General features: G+C 43.2%; 1 protein-coding gene across 1 annotated transcript in view; it reads left to right on the forward strand.

The window, feature by feature from the left end:
- Positions 1-20,848, forward strand: part of kcnh3 (potassium voltage-gated channel, subfamily H (eag-related), member 3) — a 107,341-nt gene that overhangs the window by 66,016 nt on the left and 20,477 nt on the right. Inside the window, exons 2-7 of the mRNA XM_078285937.1 lie at positions 4,159-4,392; positions 9,564-9,698; positions 13,239-13,378; positions 14,463-14,721; positions 15,867-16,024; positions 17,719-17,920. Of these exons, the coding sequence (XP_078142063.1) occupies positions 4,159-4,392; positions 9,564-9,698; positions 13,239-13,378; positions 14,463-14,721; positions 15,867-16,024; positions 17,719-17,920 (1,128 nt within the window). The remainder of the gene's footprint in view (positions 1-4,158; positions 4,393-9,563; positions 9,699-13,238; positions 13,379-14,462; positions 14,722-15,866; positions 16,025-17,718; positions 17,921-20,848) is intronic.

Genomic DNA, 20,848 nt, shown 5'->3' on the forward strand with positions numbered 1-20,848 from the left:
TCCTAACCTTAACTCCTAAGCTGTCAGCACTTACAAAGAAGGCAAACTTGCCTGAAATCTACCGGCAGTCAAACATGTTGCCGCATACAAGTGTGTGTATACTTACTGTGGCTTTGTATTGGTTGTTTACTGACACCAGTGGGGGCGTGAAAAAGGAAATGGAAACACTACCAATCACGTGATATTTTAGACCAATTTGAGAGGATCACACACTGGGGGCTGGTGTGCAAAGAATTTGACCAGTTCGGCCAGCAAGTCTGTGCACACTGAGGCCAAAGCCAATGTGGTGCTTAATTTTCTCTTTTGTTGGTATGAGCACGTAAACTGCCAGCGTTACTCTAACATAAACCTAATCCTAATTCTAACCCTAACCCTAAACCTAAATCCTACACCTAAACTAGCCCCTTGAAGAAGAGAACTGGCCAAAATGTCTTCACTTCACAAAAATGTCCTCTCTCCACAGGTCAAACTCTCCTAAAACTCAAACCGGATCTCACAAAGACAGAACAAGAACACACACACACACACACACACACACACACACACACACAGCACCACTGTGCTGACGGACAGCTATAAGATCCTCATTAAAACCTCCACTGTCGCCTGAACAGAGAATCCAGGCAGAGACGAGAGATAACAGAGAGAAGGAGCAAGAGTGAGCCAGAACAGACATGAACGATCAACGGAGCCGCGTTTGAATCTCTATTAAACAAATGCAATCGTTACTGAGAGAAAGAGGGGGAGAGAGAGAAAGAGAGAGGGAGTGAAAGAAAAAGTAAGGGAGAGAAAGAGAAGGAGAAACAGACATGGGCGACGATCAATGCAATCATCAGGGCAAGATGAACATGGAAACTGCATCCTGGCAATCAATCGTGATGTGTGTCACTTTGCTCTGAGCTCTGAAAGCATTATTTCCATTCCATACCATCTTCAATCATACTGGGAAAATGTGTTTGATATGCCACTTCCTTGGTTTAGAATCTTTAACTCCTTTTATAGCACATCCTTTTCCACCTATTTATGGGGTTTTCAGTTGAAAATGTTTTATAAGATATTACCTACAAGGAGAATTAAGTTGTGGAAGATAATGGATGAAAGCTTTTGTAGATTTTGCTCTGATGAGGAGGAGGATGCCATGCATTTATTTTGGTACTGTCCACTTGTTGCATCCTTTTGGCAGCAGGTGGCAGATTGGTTACTTTCACAAGCCATTTTCTTGCCTTTGTCCCCTCTCACAATTATGTGGGGAGTTCATGATGACCAAAATACTTTATTGAATACAATTGTATTGCTTGGCAAACTTTACATATTTAATACTCCAAATAAACAGTTATCATTGGCTTCATTTGTTTCCTTCCTCAAACATCACTATTTGTTGGAAAGGCTAATTATGAGAGGGAAAGGTAAGGGACTTGCTTTTACTGGTAAATGGGAAAAACTATCAGTTATAAAGGCATGGGATTTTGAGCTTTGATATGTCCTGTTTTTGTATTCTTCTTTTCCTGTTTTTTTTTTTTTGCCTTTTGTATTGGCTTTATTTATAAAAACTGTAAATGGAGTGTATAATACTTTATTATGTTCTGTTCTTTTATGTAACTTTATACATTTTATTTATGTATAAGCTTATATGACTATACCTGCATTTGTTTATATCAGACTTTCTCTACCTTTTTTCTTCATAACTGGGCTGTGATCTCCATTCTGTCTAGTTAATATACTTTGTTTTACATTTGTTATGTTTACAGTATTTTTCTTCTCTTTTCTGATGTCTCTACATGTTTATGTTTTTTTTTATGTCATTTCTGTGTGTTTTGTGTTGTATTGTTATTTTTGTTAAGTAAATAAAAAAAAAATTATTTTGTTTTTAAAAATGTATCCTGGCAACGCAACTAAGACTAGGAAGAATAAAAAAAGGCTAACAAGCACTGCTTGATAATTTATTAAGTAGTGTGTGCGTGTGTGTGTGTGTGTGTGTGTGTGTGTGTGTATCCATGTCTAAGAATGTGCATGTGCATGCCATTATGTGTGTGCACACATTTGTGTGTCAGAGCATGTAAATAATAAATAATAATAATAACCTTTATTTACATAGCACATTGCAGAGTTTGCAATGTGCTTTACAGGAAGGCATAAAGCCAAGAATGGCCAAATATAAAAGGAAGAAATCAAATAGGAAAAAACAATAGCTGAAAAGAAAAACTGAAAAGAAGCTGAAAAGAAAAAAAAATACGTGGTTAAAAATGAGATGAAAGACATAAGTAACAAAGGTTAAAAGTGGGCAAGATTGAAAACAATTACATAAAAGCAAGTCTGTAAAAATACATTTTGAAATTATTTCGAGGACGATACTGAGAAACTATGTCAGTATGTGTCTGTCCTTGTGTATGTGTGTTTGTGTATATTTGTTTTTCTTCGACAAACGGCGTAATAGCTTCGTTTTTGTTGTGGAATTACTGCTAATCACCTGTTGAAGCATTCAGGGACTTTGGCCCCAGGGCCTCATGTTCCCTGACTAGTCCTGTAAGCCCAGCATATGTACTTGATGACATCAGAGTTGCTTCCCATAGGATATGAAAAGAGGAAGGAAGTATGGGGCCATATGTTCACAGCCAATAGGGATACTCAGGAAGGTGGTCTTCACTTGTGTAGTCATTGTTTTTGTTTACATCGCCAGCCATCTCTGCCTGTCCCCCAGAGAGAGAGAGAGAGAGAGAGAGAGAGAGAGAGAAGGAATAGGAAAGAGAGAGTGGGCAGGAGTGTGACAGGGGAGTAATTAACTAATGAGATGGATTGCTCTGATTGACTGCTGCTGGTCAGAGAGCTACACGTGCTGTACAGATTAAAATGCAAAAGCCAAGCAAACACACACATGCACGCATGTATGCAGACACACACCCTCTTTTGGATAGAGACCCCCATACTGCACACACACACTCACACAAACACATATCCTGCCCTGCCCATGTTCCTGTCTCAGTGATTTGATTAGTTCCTTGTCGCCACACTTCATTTTATGCCGTCTCTCAAATGAACTCAAAGCGAAGCAGCCCATGTAACACACACACACACACACACACACACACACACACACACACCTCCATCAGCGTTACGCCATCAAATATTTAACAAGGGGGTCCCCAGGGCCCTCAGAATAGATGGATCAATGAGAACGCCTGAGCACAAAGTAATAAATAGTCCATTTTAGAATGTTTCACCCATCTAGATGGCTGAGGGCATTAATTGAATACACCACCGGCAGACAACATTTTCCACTCAGTATGTATGCATGCATGCGCACTCACACACACACACACACACACACCGATCTCCAATTCTCAACAGCTCAAGAGCGTAGCTGTATTTATCAAGCGAATAAACAGCCGATGGAGCCGGGGCATGTCCCTGCCTGTATACAACATTGTTACTTGAGGGAGGGCGGATGTGCCATTGGCTGCATCGGTTAATGAAAACTCATAACGCTCTGGCATGACTGTTGACAGTGTTTACCTTTCCCGATCAATTCTTGTTACTTCTCCGCCACAGATTTGTCTCTGTAATTCCCAGCCGTCCCGTCTGCAGGCCCCCTCCTCGCTCACAATGGGGCTGCTTTTCATGTGCGCCATTTTAAATATCTGATAGAAATAAACTGAGCGCTTTCATTGACAAATGCAAAATATCTACCAAAAAAAAATGGCTGCAAATTCTACCAATATGGGTTTTTGAAGGCTGATACGTTTTTGGAATGGACATTTTGTGCCAGTGTTCTATATCTTTCAATTTGAAAATTTCAATGTCTAAAAATTCCAAACAATTACACATTTTCAGTGTTTCCCCTGGAAGTTTATTCTTGGCAGGCTGACAAGCATTTAGACCATGGTACAATAAAACTCTCTATTGAAATCCAGGATAATACTACTACTAGTACTATATTCATGCATGCATGTGTGAAAACCGATCAAAAGTGTTGCATGAGAATCAATTCAGGTTAAGGGCGTCATATCCATCATACTGGAGGTGGTCGATGCTGACTGAATATATAGTCACAAATTGGACATATTGGACCTGGGAAATCAAGTGAAAGCAAACGATTATTTTTGTCATTTACCTTAAACAGTCATTATGATAACTCTCTCCTCTCCCTCTCTCTTCCCATAGACAGCAACTTTGTCCTGGGTAACGCCCAGGTCCAGTCACTCTACCCCATCGTCTACTGCTCGGACGGCTTCTGCGAGCTCACTGGCTACGCCCGCGCCGAGCTCATGCAGAAGAGCTGCGCGTGTCACTTCCTGTACGGCCCGGAAACCAGCGACCGGCTGACGGCCCAAATCCAGGGAGCCCTGGACGACCGGAGGGAGTTCAAGACCGAGCTGGTCTTCTACAAGAAGGGAGGTGAGACGGCATGAGGTGTCGGTGTGTGTGTGTGTGTGCGTGTGTGTGTGTGCGTGTGTGTGTGCGCGTCTGGACTCAGATTACAATGCTAGATGACTGAGTTGAACTTGAAGTTTAGGGACAATTGTGGGGAAAAGGAATGGCCTTCACTTCAGTTTTCATTAAGGGTTAGGCCTAGCCTAGCCTAGAGGAAGCCTTTCTAACTAAGATGCTGAAATATCAACAGCTGGAGCAGACCATTTCACAGCTAGGCTACAAGTGCAAACTTTTAGTTTTCATATTTGGCAGCCTGGGTCATGTGCACAAGCTAGTTGTGAGGGGCCTTCAGATGGCTGGTCTCCCTAAAAGAAGGGCCAAGCAGTTAGCGAGGTATTGTTCAGTATCTGCTATCATTGGTAGCCGCTCAATATGGAGAAGGCGTTGCTTTTTATACCCTTGAAGTGGATTCTGTCTATTATCCCTCGACCTGCCACTGCTTTCATCCTGTGTGTATGCAACAATGTGGCTGCCAATCAGGCACTTATGTAACTGACTGACCCAATATCTGATTGCATTAATAGTGTTTATGTCCTTTGTATGCTTGTATTTATGTGGACATAAATAAATATTCTAAATGTGCGCGTCTGGACTCAGATTACAATGCTAGATGACTGAGTTGAACTTGAAGTTTAGGGACAATTGTGGGGAAAAGGAATGGCCTTCACTTCAGTTTTCATTAATCCTTCATTTAAGTCTCATTGAGATCAAGACCTCTTTTTCAAAAGATACTCATGAATTAGACAATGAAAATATACAATACAATACAATTCAGTCACACGCAGGTTGCAAGGGGATACCAGAGTCTTTCCTTGCTTTATGCTTCTCCAATTCATTCAATCCATGAAAGTCTGCTTGCAAAAAAAAAGATGCACAGTGGAGTCAGGGATGAGAGAAAACTTGAAAGAAGGAAGCCAAGGCACTCTTCTTTTGTGTGCAATAGTTAAAAAAGCTTTTATTTTTGTATGGCTGCCCTACATGTTTCGGCAAGATACCACTGAGTCACATGTTCCAGCAGTGGAGCAGTCAACAACATACTTTATAAAACACTATTTATAAAAACAAATACACACTACTTTATGCGAATGTATCAATTGAAAGGATAGTAACATGAGACTGTTTTCTGTTGGTGTGGTGTGTGTGTGTGTTATGCGTATGTGTGATTGTGTATGTGAGCTTAAAATATAGAGTGGGAGAAGGAGCGAGTTCAAGAAAGAGGTGAGAGATCAAGTGTGTGCAGGAGAGAGAGAGAGAGAGAGAGAAAGAGAGAGAGAGAGAGAAACAGGAGGATGAGGAATCTCGGAGGAAGGAGAAAGTTGTTACAGAAGAACAGAAAAAGAAAATCCTCCATTGATCCAGTGTGTATTAATAAATCAATGCTGTGATTTATGAGGACAGGGACAAAGATGGGTGAGGGGGGAGGAGGTCGAGAAAGAGGCAAAGGCCTGATCCACAAATAATAACCGAGAGCAGGACGGAGAGTCACAAATAGATAGGGGAAAGACAGAGGGAGGCACACATCTGCTAGTTTGAGATATAAACCTATAACAAAGACCGGCGCAGGGTTATGGGAGCCAGTCTCCCACAAATACACATAAATGACAAATTAGAAGCTGTTTCATGCTTTTATCGGCTCTCCATAAGCGCACATTAGCATTTTTACAGTTCTTTGGGGTACAAGGAAAAGAATAAACACATTTATACACCGTTTCCTTAGTCAGGTCAGCACAGCTCTTCCCTCCAAAGCCTGGGGCTAAGAGAAAATTCTCAAATTGCATTTTACCCATTGAGTGCGTACTCATAATATATTCATATCAGCAGGATTTAATACGATACTTTCGGCTTAAACAAGCAGGCAAGGTAAGCACATACTGTCAGTCCGCTAATCGCAAGATTGAGAGAAACGCGTACAGAGCGAAAGAAATAAAAATGTGTTTACAGTTCATCATGCTCCACTCTGTTGAAATAGGCAATAAAAAGCCATATATATTGATGACAGCCTTCCATCAACAGCTTGTATCCTCACATGCCCCTGATAGTTATGCATGGAGAGGCAGAACATGCTGAATCAGACACTATTGTTTACCATCGTGTTCCAGTCAAACAGGGACAAATCCAACCTCAATATAGCTGATGTCTTTATTGAGACAATCCTCCCACCAGTTAAGATGCATAATTTACGTGCATGAATCCCCTGCTGGGATTTAGTCTCAGAATTGCAGGAAACAGTATGTACTGTAATGAATGCCCACAAAGCCACCCGGCCAGAGATTACAGGTGAGTAATAGGAGACCAGGACAACTGGTTTTAGCCTGATGACATACATTTATGTAGCCTAACAGTGGTTTAGCTGCACTGTTTGATGGGATTGTTGGAGGAAAGACTAATGGACTAATGTGACAATGTTTCAGTTACCCGTCAGCTGGTAATTAATACCATCATACTGCATGTGGATCCAAGTTGATATGTTTGAACTTGAAGGTTGAGTGCCAGCATCTTGTTTTAATTCAGTATCTTTTTATGCGATGTAACAGTGTTAAGGCAGTAGCAGTTGTTGGTATGTATGGTGCTGTCTCTGGTAAGGACTCTGAATCAATTCAAATTCAGTACATGCACTGGCAGATATGGACTCTTCATAGCAATATCCTCACGAACACAACAGGTTTAACGGACGCATGTCAAGTGTTGTTATCAAATGCGATCGGGGCCAACCAGCTCCCCTGGCAAGGCAATCAGAGGGAATCTCATCTGCAGTTGAAGGTAAACGTGTTTTCTGTATTGTTAAAAGTTGAGGCACGGACTCGGGGAGCTTCAAAGAGAATCTCGGCTCCCTGCAGTCGAGCCCACCCCCCCCCACCCCCTCCCCCTGCCCCACCCCCTCCCAAGGGGCTCTGGTATCCCAGTGTATGGGCAGCTTATGGAAGACGCAGCTTTTCATCTGGGCTGAAAGGCTGGATGTTCTCTCATTACAGCTGCTGGCACAAATGTCCTTGAATGTCACACGGTTACACATGAGAGAGGGCCAGGATCACGACGCCCTCTCCACTGGTGAAGGCGAACAGTTTCTACGTGACTGATGTTAGCTACCAGCGATTCACAGAGACACATCATTTTCTCTATTCCTTTCTTCTCCATCAATGGTGCTGGAAAAGGTAGAGAAGCTCTGTTAGATGGATGACTCCTTTTGAACTTAAGATGTTACATTATCCATGTGATAGAAGGATGGAGTGATAGGATGAAACAGAAATCAATTAGTCTATTTACTCATCCATGTGTCCATCCACCCATTCTTATAGTGTTATATAAGCATACATGCATACATACAGTAAATCTATCCACTGTATCCATTGACTTTCCATACATACATACATACATACAGTACCCATTTCACTATTTGTCCCTAATTTGAAGTCCAAAAGTGTTGTAGTAGATGACTCTATACTATAAAATAAATAAAAAATAAACTTGACTCTAACTTATCAGACTGTATTTCACACAACATGCAGCAAATCACAAAGATTTACACATGAGCCCTCAACCTGGTTTCCCCATAACTGTCACTCACCCGGGGAATAATATACAGCGCACCATCCACATGAGCTGTCAATCTCTGCTGCTCCCTGTTTCAGAATGGATGAATTCAGTCGGCCAGAGTCTGAGTGAAGGCTGAGCACATCAAAGCACCTGATTAGCTGTGATAACTCTGGTGCTGGTCTATGTGTTCCCCTGTTTATCAACCATATAGCACCAAATTTGTATAATTTTCCAGTTCTGTAGGAGTTATCTCTATGGCAGTGACTCATTTGACAAAAAAAACAAAAAACCCAACTCTCATTAAAAGAGAATGCATTTCCATGGAAAGAGCAGGAGATCCAAGTGAACACGTAGAAGTGGCATAGCAACTAATGATCCAATTAGCGTTCAGCTTCACAGTCGCTGAGCTTCCAGGTTGTGGTTTTATTGTTTTGCTTTGGTCCGCTGACAGCGGCATGCTCATCTCTGCTTCCTGAATGACCAAAGAAAAACCAAGCCAGCTTCAATTATGAAAAAGCTTTTATCCAATGAAGGAACGCTCTCTCTGCCGCGAGATACAACAACTGAAACCAATCATAGTGCTGTGGCCCTTGACCGCCTGGTTCTAGCACATGAGGCACGCAAGAACACACACGCACACACAGACACACACACATACCCCCCTAGATGTTGATGTACGTACACCGAGTATAACGTACACTGTGAGTCATTGAAATAATCCTCTACAGCAGGAGCGTTCATATGTCTTAGCCCACGGCCCACATATGGAAAATGACAGCAACTAGTTGGATTGCATTTCAACATTAGCATTTTTACTGGGGGAGTATATGGCTGGTTAGCTCCAGGTCCATCCGCTACAATGCACTTTTCTGCAGTTTCTATTCTATTCTATTCTATTCTATTCTATTCTATTCTAGTATAGACTAGTCTAGTCTAGTATTCTTGAGTATAGTATAGTATTCTAGTATAGTAGAATAGTATTATAATATAGTTGTGTCTATTATATTCATTTATTAACTAATTTGTTGTTAACTAACTTTATATTATTTTTAACTAATCTACTTATGTAGTATGTGGCCACTGTCCAGAAAAACTATCTCTGAACACGACCTCATTGACAATGATGGATACTCTCTGTATAGAAGATGTAATGAAGGCCTCCCCAGGCTGTGTGTTCTCATGTGCAGAACTGTCTTCTCTGTGCAGTAAATGTAACTGGTAAATCTTACAGAAAGCTCATTATTTTCTAGAGCAAACACACACTGATGTTGGGCATGTTGGGACTAGAGCATCTGAAATTGCTTCGGCAATTTGACTCCAGGTAAGGTGTGGGACCTGGAGTAACTGCTGCAGAGAGCGCAGTAGGCTTTTCCATTTCCACCAACTGCCAGAGATGATTCAGAGGGGAATGGTGTGTGTGTGTGTGTGAGAGTGTGTGTACGTGTGTGTGAGTGAGAGAGAGAGAGAGAGAGAGAGAAAGAGAGTGTGTGTGTGTGTGTGTGTGTGTGCGCGCGCTTGTGTGCATTTAAGTCAACCCCACAGTAATTTTGATGTACATCCCAGTGGAAACAATTTATCTACTGTGTGTGTGTTTCCTCCAGGTACCCAGTTCTGGTGTCTCCTGGACATTGTGCCCATTAAGAATGAGAAGGGAGAGGTGGTTCTCTTCCTGGTGTCCCACAAGGACATCACTGACAACAAGAAGGACCGGGACCCCGAGCAAGGACCTGACACAGGTCAGTTATGAATAATAAACTCAAGGGGATGAGTCAAGAAATAAGACTCAAAGTTGTGCCCAAAGACGTAAGACTTGGACTTGCATCAAGGGACCTAAAAAAAAAACACGTCTCCGTCATGTCTTGGTCATACCCACCCACAGGTGGCGCACCCTCCCTTCTGCACTTGGAGAGTTAACTGTCCAAAAATAAAGCAAAGCCCCAAGCCGGGTCAGTGCACCTCGAACAGAAGCTTATTTTGCCTTTGGCTAGGAAGTCAATTCAACTACCTTAGGAGCTGGGGATGTTAATATGGCTGCGGGCCAGTTGCCAACACAGGTTGAATTCACTCCAAAATAAGCAGAGTACTTGAGAGTTGGTTTGAATTCCAGTATTCACATGGAAAACCCTGTGGAGAAGAGCAGGGGAGAGAAACAGGATGATCAAGATGGCTATGATGAAGTGGAGTGTTTACATTTTTAGATTTTCTTTTTTAAATGAGCTTTCAGCGTCGCTCTGCGCAGTGCGTCCTCCTGGGAGAGAGCACCTGTTTGAAATCACTTAACCCAATTCCCCCCCACTTGGCCAGACATTTCCATTTGACCGAATATCTCACCGCCTTATGGCCGAAATTACTCAAGTCTGCTTTCTGTTTTACAGACCCACATGAGTTATTACATTTTAGACTCAAGCAAGCTGAATTGGAGCACAGTACACACCACAAGGGACAGAGGACAAATAAACAAAAATACAAGGGAAGGAAGGGAGAGTTAAGAGGGAGAGAAAAGGGAAGATAATGTGCTACAGAGAGAGGTGTCTGTGTGTGTGTGTATGAGAGAAAGCGAGAGAGGGAGAGAGAGAGAGAGAGACAGACAGAGACAGAGAAAGAAAGGAGAGCGTGAACAGTTTCTACTTTCATCACAGAGACATGACTGTAACTGACTTTCAAACAGACTATTCAAGATTCAGTTAATTTGACCAGCTTCAGATGTGAAAGGAAGAGAAGAAAGGGAGAAAAAAATAACAGCAGGGTGGGCAAACAAAGAGAAAATGAAGGAGAAGAAAGGCTCAATTTTTCTTGATGAGATGAGTTGACATAAGGTGAAGTTTAGGGCCACTGTAATAAATTTCACCTGCCTGTTTCCCCACGCGAGTCTCTGATGACTGGCTGAACGACTCACTCCTGGCACTTGGCACAGCATGGTGCCTGGTCAGAGAGAGAGAGAGAGAGAGAGAGAGAGAGCTTTCTACTTTCATCACAGAGACATGACTGTAACTAACCTTCAAACAGAGAGAGAGAGAGAATTTGGATTCTATGGAACAATACAACTCAGTAAAAACTCATACTACAAAACACACAACATACAAAAGTTAACTCTTTATTAGGATATTCCAATATTGATACTATCAGGTGACAAAAACTAGTTGTTCAAGAAAGTGTCACTTGCCTATTTGCTGCATCTCTACAGACTATATAACCCTAACCCTGACCTTAGCCTGACCCCATTTTAACCCTAAACTCAACCCTGAGATTAGGCCTAACCCACATTGAATATAGACTACGTTTCACACTATTGTATCAGCTGAAACTCCAATTTTTAGTGACACATTATAGTAGTTCATAGTGAGTTCAGATTCAGCGTTGGACTGTCCAAATAAAAGGTGACTGGTAAGGCCCAGTCCCCCCTGCTCATTAACAGAACACAGCATCCCATTCACCCCCCCACATACACAGCAATAAGAAGAGCTACATTTGTTACCAGCTTGTAACAGGTAAACTCCACCTGGACTTGCCGCCACCAGTGCCAAAAAGCTCGGCCAGCTCTGGGACGTAATTCAGCAGACAAACTCTTCTCTTCCCTGCCGCTGTGTACCTGGTTTCCCCCTGGTGTAAAGCTCCCTGGAGCAAAGTGCGTCGAACCCTACGCACCAGCACCGCCTCTAACAAGCCTCCCGGCCTACAACTCTGTCAAAACAAAGCAGATGCTCCACTCTTTCACCCTCCCCACAGAAAATACACTCCACCCTTACAGATGGATCAAGCTGTGCCATGTCTGTTAGCCACGACGGCCCCATGAATAACCCTCCGCTGTAGATCAGCAGTACATTTCTCTATGGGAGGTTTATACAGGGAGTGCCAGCATCCACTCACACAACAGCTAGGCCACCCAACAGACGAAAGAGAGAGAGAGAGAGAGAGAGAGAGAGAGAGAGAGAGAGAGAGAGAGAGAGAGAGAGAGAGAGAGAGAGAGAGAGAGAGAGAGAGAGAGAGAGAGAGAGAGAGAGAGAGAGAGAGAGAGAGAGAGAGAGAGAGAGAGAGAGAGAGAGAGAGAGAGAGAGAGAGAGAGCAGTGTGTTTTCCAACCATTTGAAATCCATCCTAGATGCGGTGAACAAATCAAATTTGTCGGCCGCGAATGAAAGTGAATTCAGTTAAAGGGGCGGGTATATGCCGAGCATGACCTTGTGTCATGGACAGAGGAAGAATCATAATAGGAAATGTAAAGCGGTCACAGAGGGAAAGAGGAAACATCCTCTGTCTGGGTGAGGAGGGCCTAATAGACAACGACTCCCCTAATCCTCTCCCTCCGAGGCTTCTGTCAGATCAATAGACGTGTTTGTGTTTTAACCAAGTCCTCCTCCCTCTCTTGTCGACACGAGGATTACTTCACCTGACCTGATTTGATCCTCCATTTTCGACTCAATCACAAAAGAACTGGTGACGTGAATGAAATGCTTCATGATTGGCTCTGTTTGTTCTATAAAGGCAAAGAAACTTGACTTAATCGCATGCTCCAGCGTGTCTTTTCATCTATCTTTTCATTTGCCTGTTTGCATGAAGCAGCTGAAATGAAAAAAACACATGGATTTAGTGTTTTTTAGGCAACATGCCTATGTATCCAAGCTGCTCAAAATAGGATACAGGCCAGCTCCCCAAACTAAGCAATGAAAATAAAATGCTTCTTTGTTCCATTATAAATAGCAACGCAGAGATGATTTGGGGACCTTGGCCCAGAGTAGTATTGTGTAAACTGAAGAAAAAAAAACCTGGCTCAATGGTTTGGAGCTCAATTCAGACCGAAAGCTTTCAGGTAACAGTCAATTCTAAATTAGGAACACCAGCGTTTAGTCAATGAAGGGCCGAGGAGGCAGACAGCAGGTCAATATCAGATCAAATATTTACTCAACAACTTGCGCAGCATGAGTACATCAGGCTGCACAAGTTCTACAGAGCAGTTTGCAGTCTCATATAGGGACTTCTGACTAATCCTGACTCCTGCAAGTCAACTGAGAGACAAGTTTGACCCATCTGAAACTGTAGGTTGCTGCACTGACAGGTTTTCTTTAAGACAGTTTATGACAATTTAAGACCTTCCTATGCCTGACCATATCAATACAACCTGTATGTGGAACCTATAAAGGATAGCTGACAATGTAATATCTCCATGCTGAAAGAGGCCAGTGAGAGAAACATTTAGAGGATCAGTTACATCTTGATTTATATTCCTACCCTGTGGTGTGGGTTGGACTGATGCCCGGCATGTTCCTACCTCTTCCCCAGATGAGGAGACGGGTCTGGAGGTGCATCAGGTCACCCGCCCCCCAGGCTTCAACGCCAACCGGCGCCGCAGCCGAGCCGTACTCTACCACCTGTCAGGACACCTGCAGAAACAAGACAAGAGCAAGCTCAAGATCAACAACGTGAGTTTACCTATATTTATCTACATCGGTTTATCTATTTGAATCAATGTGGCGCTATTCTGAAAAGACCGGTAAACTGGTAATGGCTAGTCTCAGGTATCAACTTAAAAGGTCAGGAACTACAGTTGGTGCATATATTTGAAGTAATAGAATTCTTGTTTCACACACACACACACACACACACTCTAGAGGACAGCTTGACCATCAGACCTTGTCACAAGGACAGTGTGTGACCTGAGAAGAATCAAATAATTAACCCCTGAATGAAATGTGCACACACATGCACACAGCCACTTGCTAGCACGCATACAAGCACACACACACACATACCTACACCCTGCTTCAACACCCCCCCACACCAACACACACACACCACTTTCCCCCTCAGGGACGGTGATCATAGGATTATCACTGTAAACTGTGTTGCTGAGATTTCATCAGGGGGATTAGGAGGAAGCTATTAGCTCAGGTACACCGATCAATACTGTCCATAAGAAGCAGGCAGCAGGTCCACAGAACCCGGGTCAAAGGATCAGGCCAGCCATGCACATTTGTGCATGCACCATAAGCCTGCTGCAGTACAGTGACTCGCACACACAATGACAGATGGTGTGAAGGTCACCGGGAGTGTGCACAATCCTGTTTGACTTTGGGGTAAAACAGCTCTGCATTTAGCTGATCTCTGCAGTAAAACAGGCATGCAGACCTATGCAGTTTGTAAGTGTGTAAGTGTGTAAGTGTGTACGTGTGATGCTTAAGTGCATTCTACAAGTGTAATGTATTCCGTGTAATGTATTCACTGATAATGTACATTTGTGCAAGTAGATCTGTTATCTGTTTATGTTAGTTTCACTCGGGGTTTAATTCTATTGATACTGGATTGGAATGGAACTGGATTCTTCTCATGTCACACACTGTCCTAGTGGCAAAGTCTGACGGCTCGGTTGTCTTCCAGTGTGTATGCGTGTGTGTTTGTGTGTGTGCATGTCTTGCAGAGAGAGAAAGAAATGCAGAAAGTGAAAGAACAAAAAGTGAGAAAGAGAGAGTGGTGTTAACACATCTGTATCCCTGTCATCCAATCCAGAACATGTTCGGGGAGAAGCCTCCAATCCCGGAGTACAAGGTAGCAGCCATTCAGAAGTCGCGCTTCATCCTGCTCCACTATGGAACCTTCAAGGCGGGCTGGGATTGGCTGATCCTGCTGGCCACCTTCTACGTGGCGGTCACCGTGCCCTATAACGTGTGTTTCACGGTGGTGGGGGGGCGGGACGAGGGGAGCAGTACCGCCCCGCGGAACCCGCCCAGCGTCAGTGACATCCTCGTAGAGATCCTGTTTATGTTAGGTGAGAGAGCGTATTGTGTTATTAATCTTCATGGTGCTATGGAGCTATGAGATGGTTTAAATCTAGAGCCAGTTAACTGCCTTCCATGATAAACACACACCGGCACGTAGCTCAGCACACATGCAAGCCATTGACTCCTGTTGACATTTATTTTGTAAGTGCTTTCATAATTTCAATTTTGCCCGCAGTCAGGCACTGCGTAATGTTAGCTGAGGGAGAATGGGGCTAACTACAGTAATTAACGAGACTTAATAGTAATGATCGGTTATTTGTTCATCATTAATAGCCCATCAGCCTCTGATGGGAAGTCAGTCAAACAGCATACAGTAAGTCCCTATCTGACAGGCTCATCAAAAAAGTTTAAATTGGAGTTTTTAATGATGCAAACACAGCAGTGAAGGGATATGAGCCATTCACAATAGACCATTATATCTCATTGTTAACTCATTTCTTAGAAAACAATAAGCCTCTTTGTCCCCGGTCTTGTCCATCTAACTGTAGGAAACTTCTGTGAGTGCTCTTCAATGGACAATTTCCCTTAATGGATTGGAGTGAATACGAGCCCTTCATCAATAAACTTGTGCAATGAAATTATACGAGCCACCCGCAGTTAAATGGCTGATTCCTGTCAGTCGATAGCCCATTTGTTACGACTAATAGGCCCGCCTGTTTATCAATATCTTCACTCTGCCCACAATGGTGGATTCAGATGAACCATCTCAGGCTTCCAATGTTCGTTAATTCATTTCTGTTAATTAGCTGCCTTTCAGCAATGAATTGTATCCAAAGAGTTATGTCCTAATAAAACCAGCAACAGGCAATGGCTGGTTTTAAGTATCAACTGAACAATACAGTCTCACAGTTTAGCAACATTGGTTCATATATTTGAAGTAATACATTTCACCACTGCATCCATGTTTGCAACAACTGATCTTTCACTGTAAGAGAGCTGAAGAAGGTGGTTTAACTCACTCCTCTGGTAGAAAAACCATACTTTGCCTAATTCAAGCTTTTGAATGAGCTCAATCAGTAATGTGGCAATCTATCATGCTGAGAGGCCATAGTCCATCCTACTGCAGCATCAGTGACACCTGTCCCACCATCTTGGTAACTCCTGCTGTTTGCTTTGTTGTTGTACTCTGCAGACATAGTGCTGAACTTTCGAACCACCTTTGTGAGCACGTCGGGTCAGGTGGTGTACGACGCCCGCTCCATCTGCGTTCACTACGTCACCACCTGGCTGTTTGTCGACCTCATCGCCGCCCTGCCCTTTGACCTGCTCTACGCTTTCAACGTCAGCGTGGTGAGTCTCCCTGTGTGTGTGTGTGTGTGTGTGTGTTCATGTGTGGACATGCAGCGGCGCAGCTAGGAATTATTAGGAATTCTGGGCCCCCCTCCACTTTGTTCTGGTCTCCACACCAACATTATTCCATCTATGACAAACATCTGTGTCCTCCCAGCCACAGATCAAACACAACTCCACACATTCATTTGCTGATCAATTATCCCTAATTGAAATGATAGGTTTTGGGCGCTACCCTGATAGCACTAATTGGCTGTCATAACCACATTTTCACCAGTCGTCCCCTGTTCAAATCTGTCTAGGGAGAACAATTTTGTTTTAGTCTGCACAGGAAAAACCTAGGCAAGTTTTATTCCTGCTTGTTCCAGTTTGTTTCAGATAACACAACACAGAAGTTGCTGTATCATATTTTTGAGAACGTTTTTTTTTTTGGTTTGCAGTTTTGTAGATTTCAACCAAACCCTGTTTCAAAACCAGAGCACTGTGAAAGAAAAGTATAAAATATTTATATATATTTATACACTTAAGGACCACAAAAGGTATTTTATTCCAGACACTTTAGGTTGAGGGTATTCAGTACCCCTATTCCCCTCACTACCACACCCCAGGACAGGTGTATGTGCGTGAACAAAGACAGCAGATAATGTGCAACAAAACATTCAACTTTACCCACCTTTAAAAATACCTGAGAAAGAAATGTGGTGCTATACTCCATCTCCCGCATTCATTTTCCACACTAACAGACTGATGGCAAGGAGCCAAGCTTTGAGAAAGGGAAAAATGAATGCATTAACAACATAACCTCCCTTGTGGATTTTTTAGATCAACATTTCAACCAAACTGCTATTCATCAGGCGAACAAGTGGCACAGAGCCAAGCTTTCTAAACCGAGCTGATATGAGTGCACATACTGCGGGTCTAATTCATCAGTATTTCCATGCTCAGAATACTGAAAGATGATCAACTGCTGGGTTAAATGACTATACGTAACATGCATGCCAAATGAGTGTTAAGACTCATTTGAGTCTAATTTGCAGTTGAAACATGTTTGATCACATATGAAGAGTTCCGCTCCAAAATTAGATATCTACCACTTGAATAAAAGTGTCACCTACTGTCAAGTACTGTCAACTAGGGCAGTGGTTCTCAACGTGGGGTCCGGGGACCACCAGGGGTCCTTGAGGGGGTTCCAGGGGGTCCCCAGCAAACTAATGAACTGTTAAACTTCAGCATTATTTCATTTACAAGAAGTTAACACAGTTAGAGAATGTAGAAGAATAACTGTTCTGATCATAGTTGTTCATCTGTTATCTCTCTACCTACAATACAGACAGTCATGGAGTTCTGGACAAAATCATATCTGACAATAAAAATATTCTCAGATTTGGGTCCGAGAGACAAAATCTCATCAAATGGGGGTCTGTGGCTCTAATGTGGACTGAATTTGGGGTCCTTGATATGAAAAAGGTTGAGAATCACTGAACAAGGGTAATTTAAGTCCTTGGTTGACAATATTTGGAGACTGGATCATTCATATCTTAGAGATAATGAATGATGAACTTGAGGTAATCACATGTTCTTGGTTAGATGGCATTTTGGAAAGGAACTCTATGTTTTGAATACAGATTTTTGTGTTTTGCCTGCTGAATGAGGCTGTGTGTGTGAACCGGCATGGTGTGTCTCTATCTGTGCAGTACTTTGGGGTCCACCTGTTGAAGACGGTCCGGCTGCTCCGGCTGCTGCGGCTGCTGCAGAAGCTGGAGCGCTACTCCCAGTACAGCGCTGTGGTCCTGACTCTGCTCATGTCCATGTTCGCCCTGCTGGCCCACTGGATGGCCTGCGTCTGGTACTTCATAGGCCGCAGAGAGATCGAGAGCCCCGGCTCCTGGGATATCGGTTAGTATGCATTTGCTAAAGACTTGAAGGCTTGAAAGACTTGAAATCCCATGTCATGTGAAGCGACATCAGTAAACTGCACACTCAGATCTAAATTTCTTCTACTTAATGGCTGGTGAAGAGGTTCAGCCATTGTTGGTCAGTCACCCCGGTTGGTCATTGTTGAAGCTCTTCACCTCCTGTGTGTGGAGAAGATTTTCTACCAAAATCAATGGTGTCTCAACTTAGGGGGATGGGATGCTCTTCCCTATTGCAGCCCTACTTAATGATTTAGCCTGATAAGATGGGTGGATTTGTACTTACAAATCCTGTCTAGTGCAGCTTCTGCCATTTACACATCTTGTCTTGTTTGTAAGTCTCATTTACGATCACACAGATCTGACTTGAGCAGAATGATGTTAGTGATTAGGTATCCACAGCTCAGGCACAGCAGACAGCCCCCACGTGCCTCTGTTTTCAACACGACCGATGCGTTTAATAAGATGCAATTCTGTTTTTATTCTACAAGCATCTCTCATTGGAAAAGCTCAAATCCTGCGGGTGACAATAAAACCAGGCACACAGTCAATAAACTTTACAAACAGACATGCAGGCAGTTTCCAAGGGAGCAAACTTTAATTCTTTTGACTGTGAACTGTGGCAAAGATCAACCTTAGCCCGTGTGTTGTCGCTCTCTTTCATTTGAACCTACCTAAGGGACACACACACACACACACATACACACACACAAGCTCGTTGCTGAGTCTAATGTTGCAAATAAGTCTAATATTTCCTCAGCTCAGAAACCTGCTCAGATAGACAATATGCAGTATTATATATTGCTGTCATATTTATACCTTTTGTTTCTTGAGTTCCCTAAAAAAAATATAAATTTTTATGTAACATTTGCACACACATTCAGTTTTGCGTCCCATAACACCTCTCTCCTTCTCTCTGCATCTCCTATTCTTTCTCTCAATCATTTTGTTTCTCATTCTTACACTCTCACTATACTCTCTCACTGTGTCTCTTTCTCTCTCTCTCTCTCTCTCTCTCTCCCTCCCTCTCTATTGATTTGCACCAAGCCACCTCACATTATCTTTTCAGCAAACCACATAATGAGAGACAGTAACACTCCAGTCAATACATGTCACGGTGGTCCCTCAATTTACTATTCAGACAGACAGGGGGAATCCAGGGGACAAATGAGACAAGTCTGACCTTTCTACAAAATCAGTTATGATTCACAGTGGAGGTCTGATAGCAGCGTGAACATAGCTTGAGCAACTGTGTGTGTGTGTGTGTGTGTGTGTGTGTGTGTGTGTGTGTGTGACTGTCAGCTGGTACTTGGGACAGCTACTGAGTCTTTTGTCTGCAGGCCTATCAATAATTCAAGCACAGTGGTGTGCTGGCTGTCCCCTTAGACCCTCATGGAGCTATAGTCACACACACACACACACACACACACACACACACACACACACACACACATATACGTAAATACACACAGTTACCTTTGTAGAAAGAACTCAGCTCTTTGTTAAAGGCAAGCTCTGTTATTTTGAACTTGACAGAAAAGGAGGTTGGAGTAAAATAAAAAGGGACTTTGGAAAAGCAGTATGTGTTGGAGAGGAGGAAGGTGTAGCATAGGAATAGGAAGTGGCACATGAAAGAAGACAGTGGAGGAGGGGGAGGGCAAGGAGGAGAAGAAAGGGAGACACGGAGGAGGAGGAGGAGGAGGAGGAGGAAGGAAATACTGGGGAGGAGAAGGAAGGAAGAAAGCGGAAAGTGAAGGAGGGGAAGGAAGACAGTGGAAGAAGGACGATGAGGAAAGAGGGCAGTGGGAAGAAGAGGAGGGGAAGGAGGAAGAGGGAGGGAGACAATGAGGACAAGGAAAGGAGACAGTGGGAGGAAGGGAGAGATTGAAAGGAGGAGGAAGAGAGACAGAGGGAGGAGGAGGAGGAGCAGTATAGCTCACACAGGTCAGGTACAGGCCATCCCATCTGGTTTAACTGTATAAAGGCTTTTTGTAACAGAGGTAAACAAACACGCCCCCAGCAGTCAGCATTACAGCCCACTGAGCCGGCGTGAGGCTTTTAATTGTAAAATGTGTGTAGTAATCTCTCTCAAGGCCGACAGCAGACAAGCACACAAGAGGCTAGTTAAGCCTTCAAAAATCACTTGTTAAGGCGTATGTGACCTTCTGAAACCAGTTTAACTCTCCCAGTCGCTCACGCTGAATTTTAAATTGTCCGTTTTTTTTTCCGTTTGTGGACTGAATATCATGTGTCATTATCTGAGAAGTGGTGTGAAATCTAAAGTGGGAGAGGAGAGGAGAGGAGAGGAGAGGAGAGGAGAGGAGAGGAGAGGAGAGGAGAGGAGAGGAGAGGAGAGATCAGGACCATGGACAGTGCCCAAGTGAGTTCAGTTGGCCTTAGCAGAGGAGGAGAGATCAGCACCATGGACAGAGGCAGAGAGGCTACAGAGGAATGCTGTGTAGCTTCCATCAAAGAGGGTATATAAGGAAGAGTTTACAGTAGATAGCAACTTTAGGATGTTCTGTTTGTATTTCAGACTCCATAATATATATAAAACCATCAATATTATGAGTAGTGATGATTTTTCCGATTCACTTGATTCACAGATTTATGATCACCATGTTTGATCACTTGATGCATTTTTATGACGAGTCTGTCTTGGCAGAAGAACTCATCATGGGCTGCCCTTATTCACTATGTATGAAATACCAGTATACTGAGGAGGTTGAGGCTGAGCAGACCTAGCTCGTGTCTCCATGGGCATCCTGCAGTGATGTTGAACTTTGGTACCTTGGGCTGTGTAGCTTCCTATAACCTCAAAATCAGCAATTCTCTGTTATCTGTTGCTCCGGTAGAGGCGATTGGAAAATTTCGTTTTTTTCTCTCTCCATTCACTGCCATTGTATGGTGA

This window comes from Centroberyx gerrardi, chromosome 10 (genome assembly GCF_048128805.1).
Source record: "Centroberyx gerrardi isolate f3 chromosome 10, fCenGer3.hap1.cur.20231027, whole genome shotgun sequence".
NCBI classification, from domain to species: Eukaryota; Metazoa; Chordata; class Actinopteri; order Beryciformes; family Berycidae; genus Centroberyx; species Centroberyx gerrardi.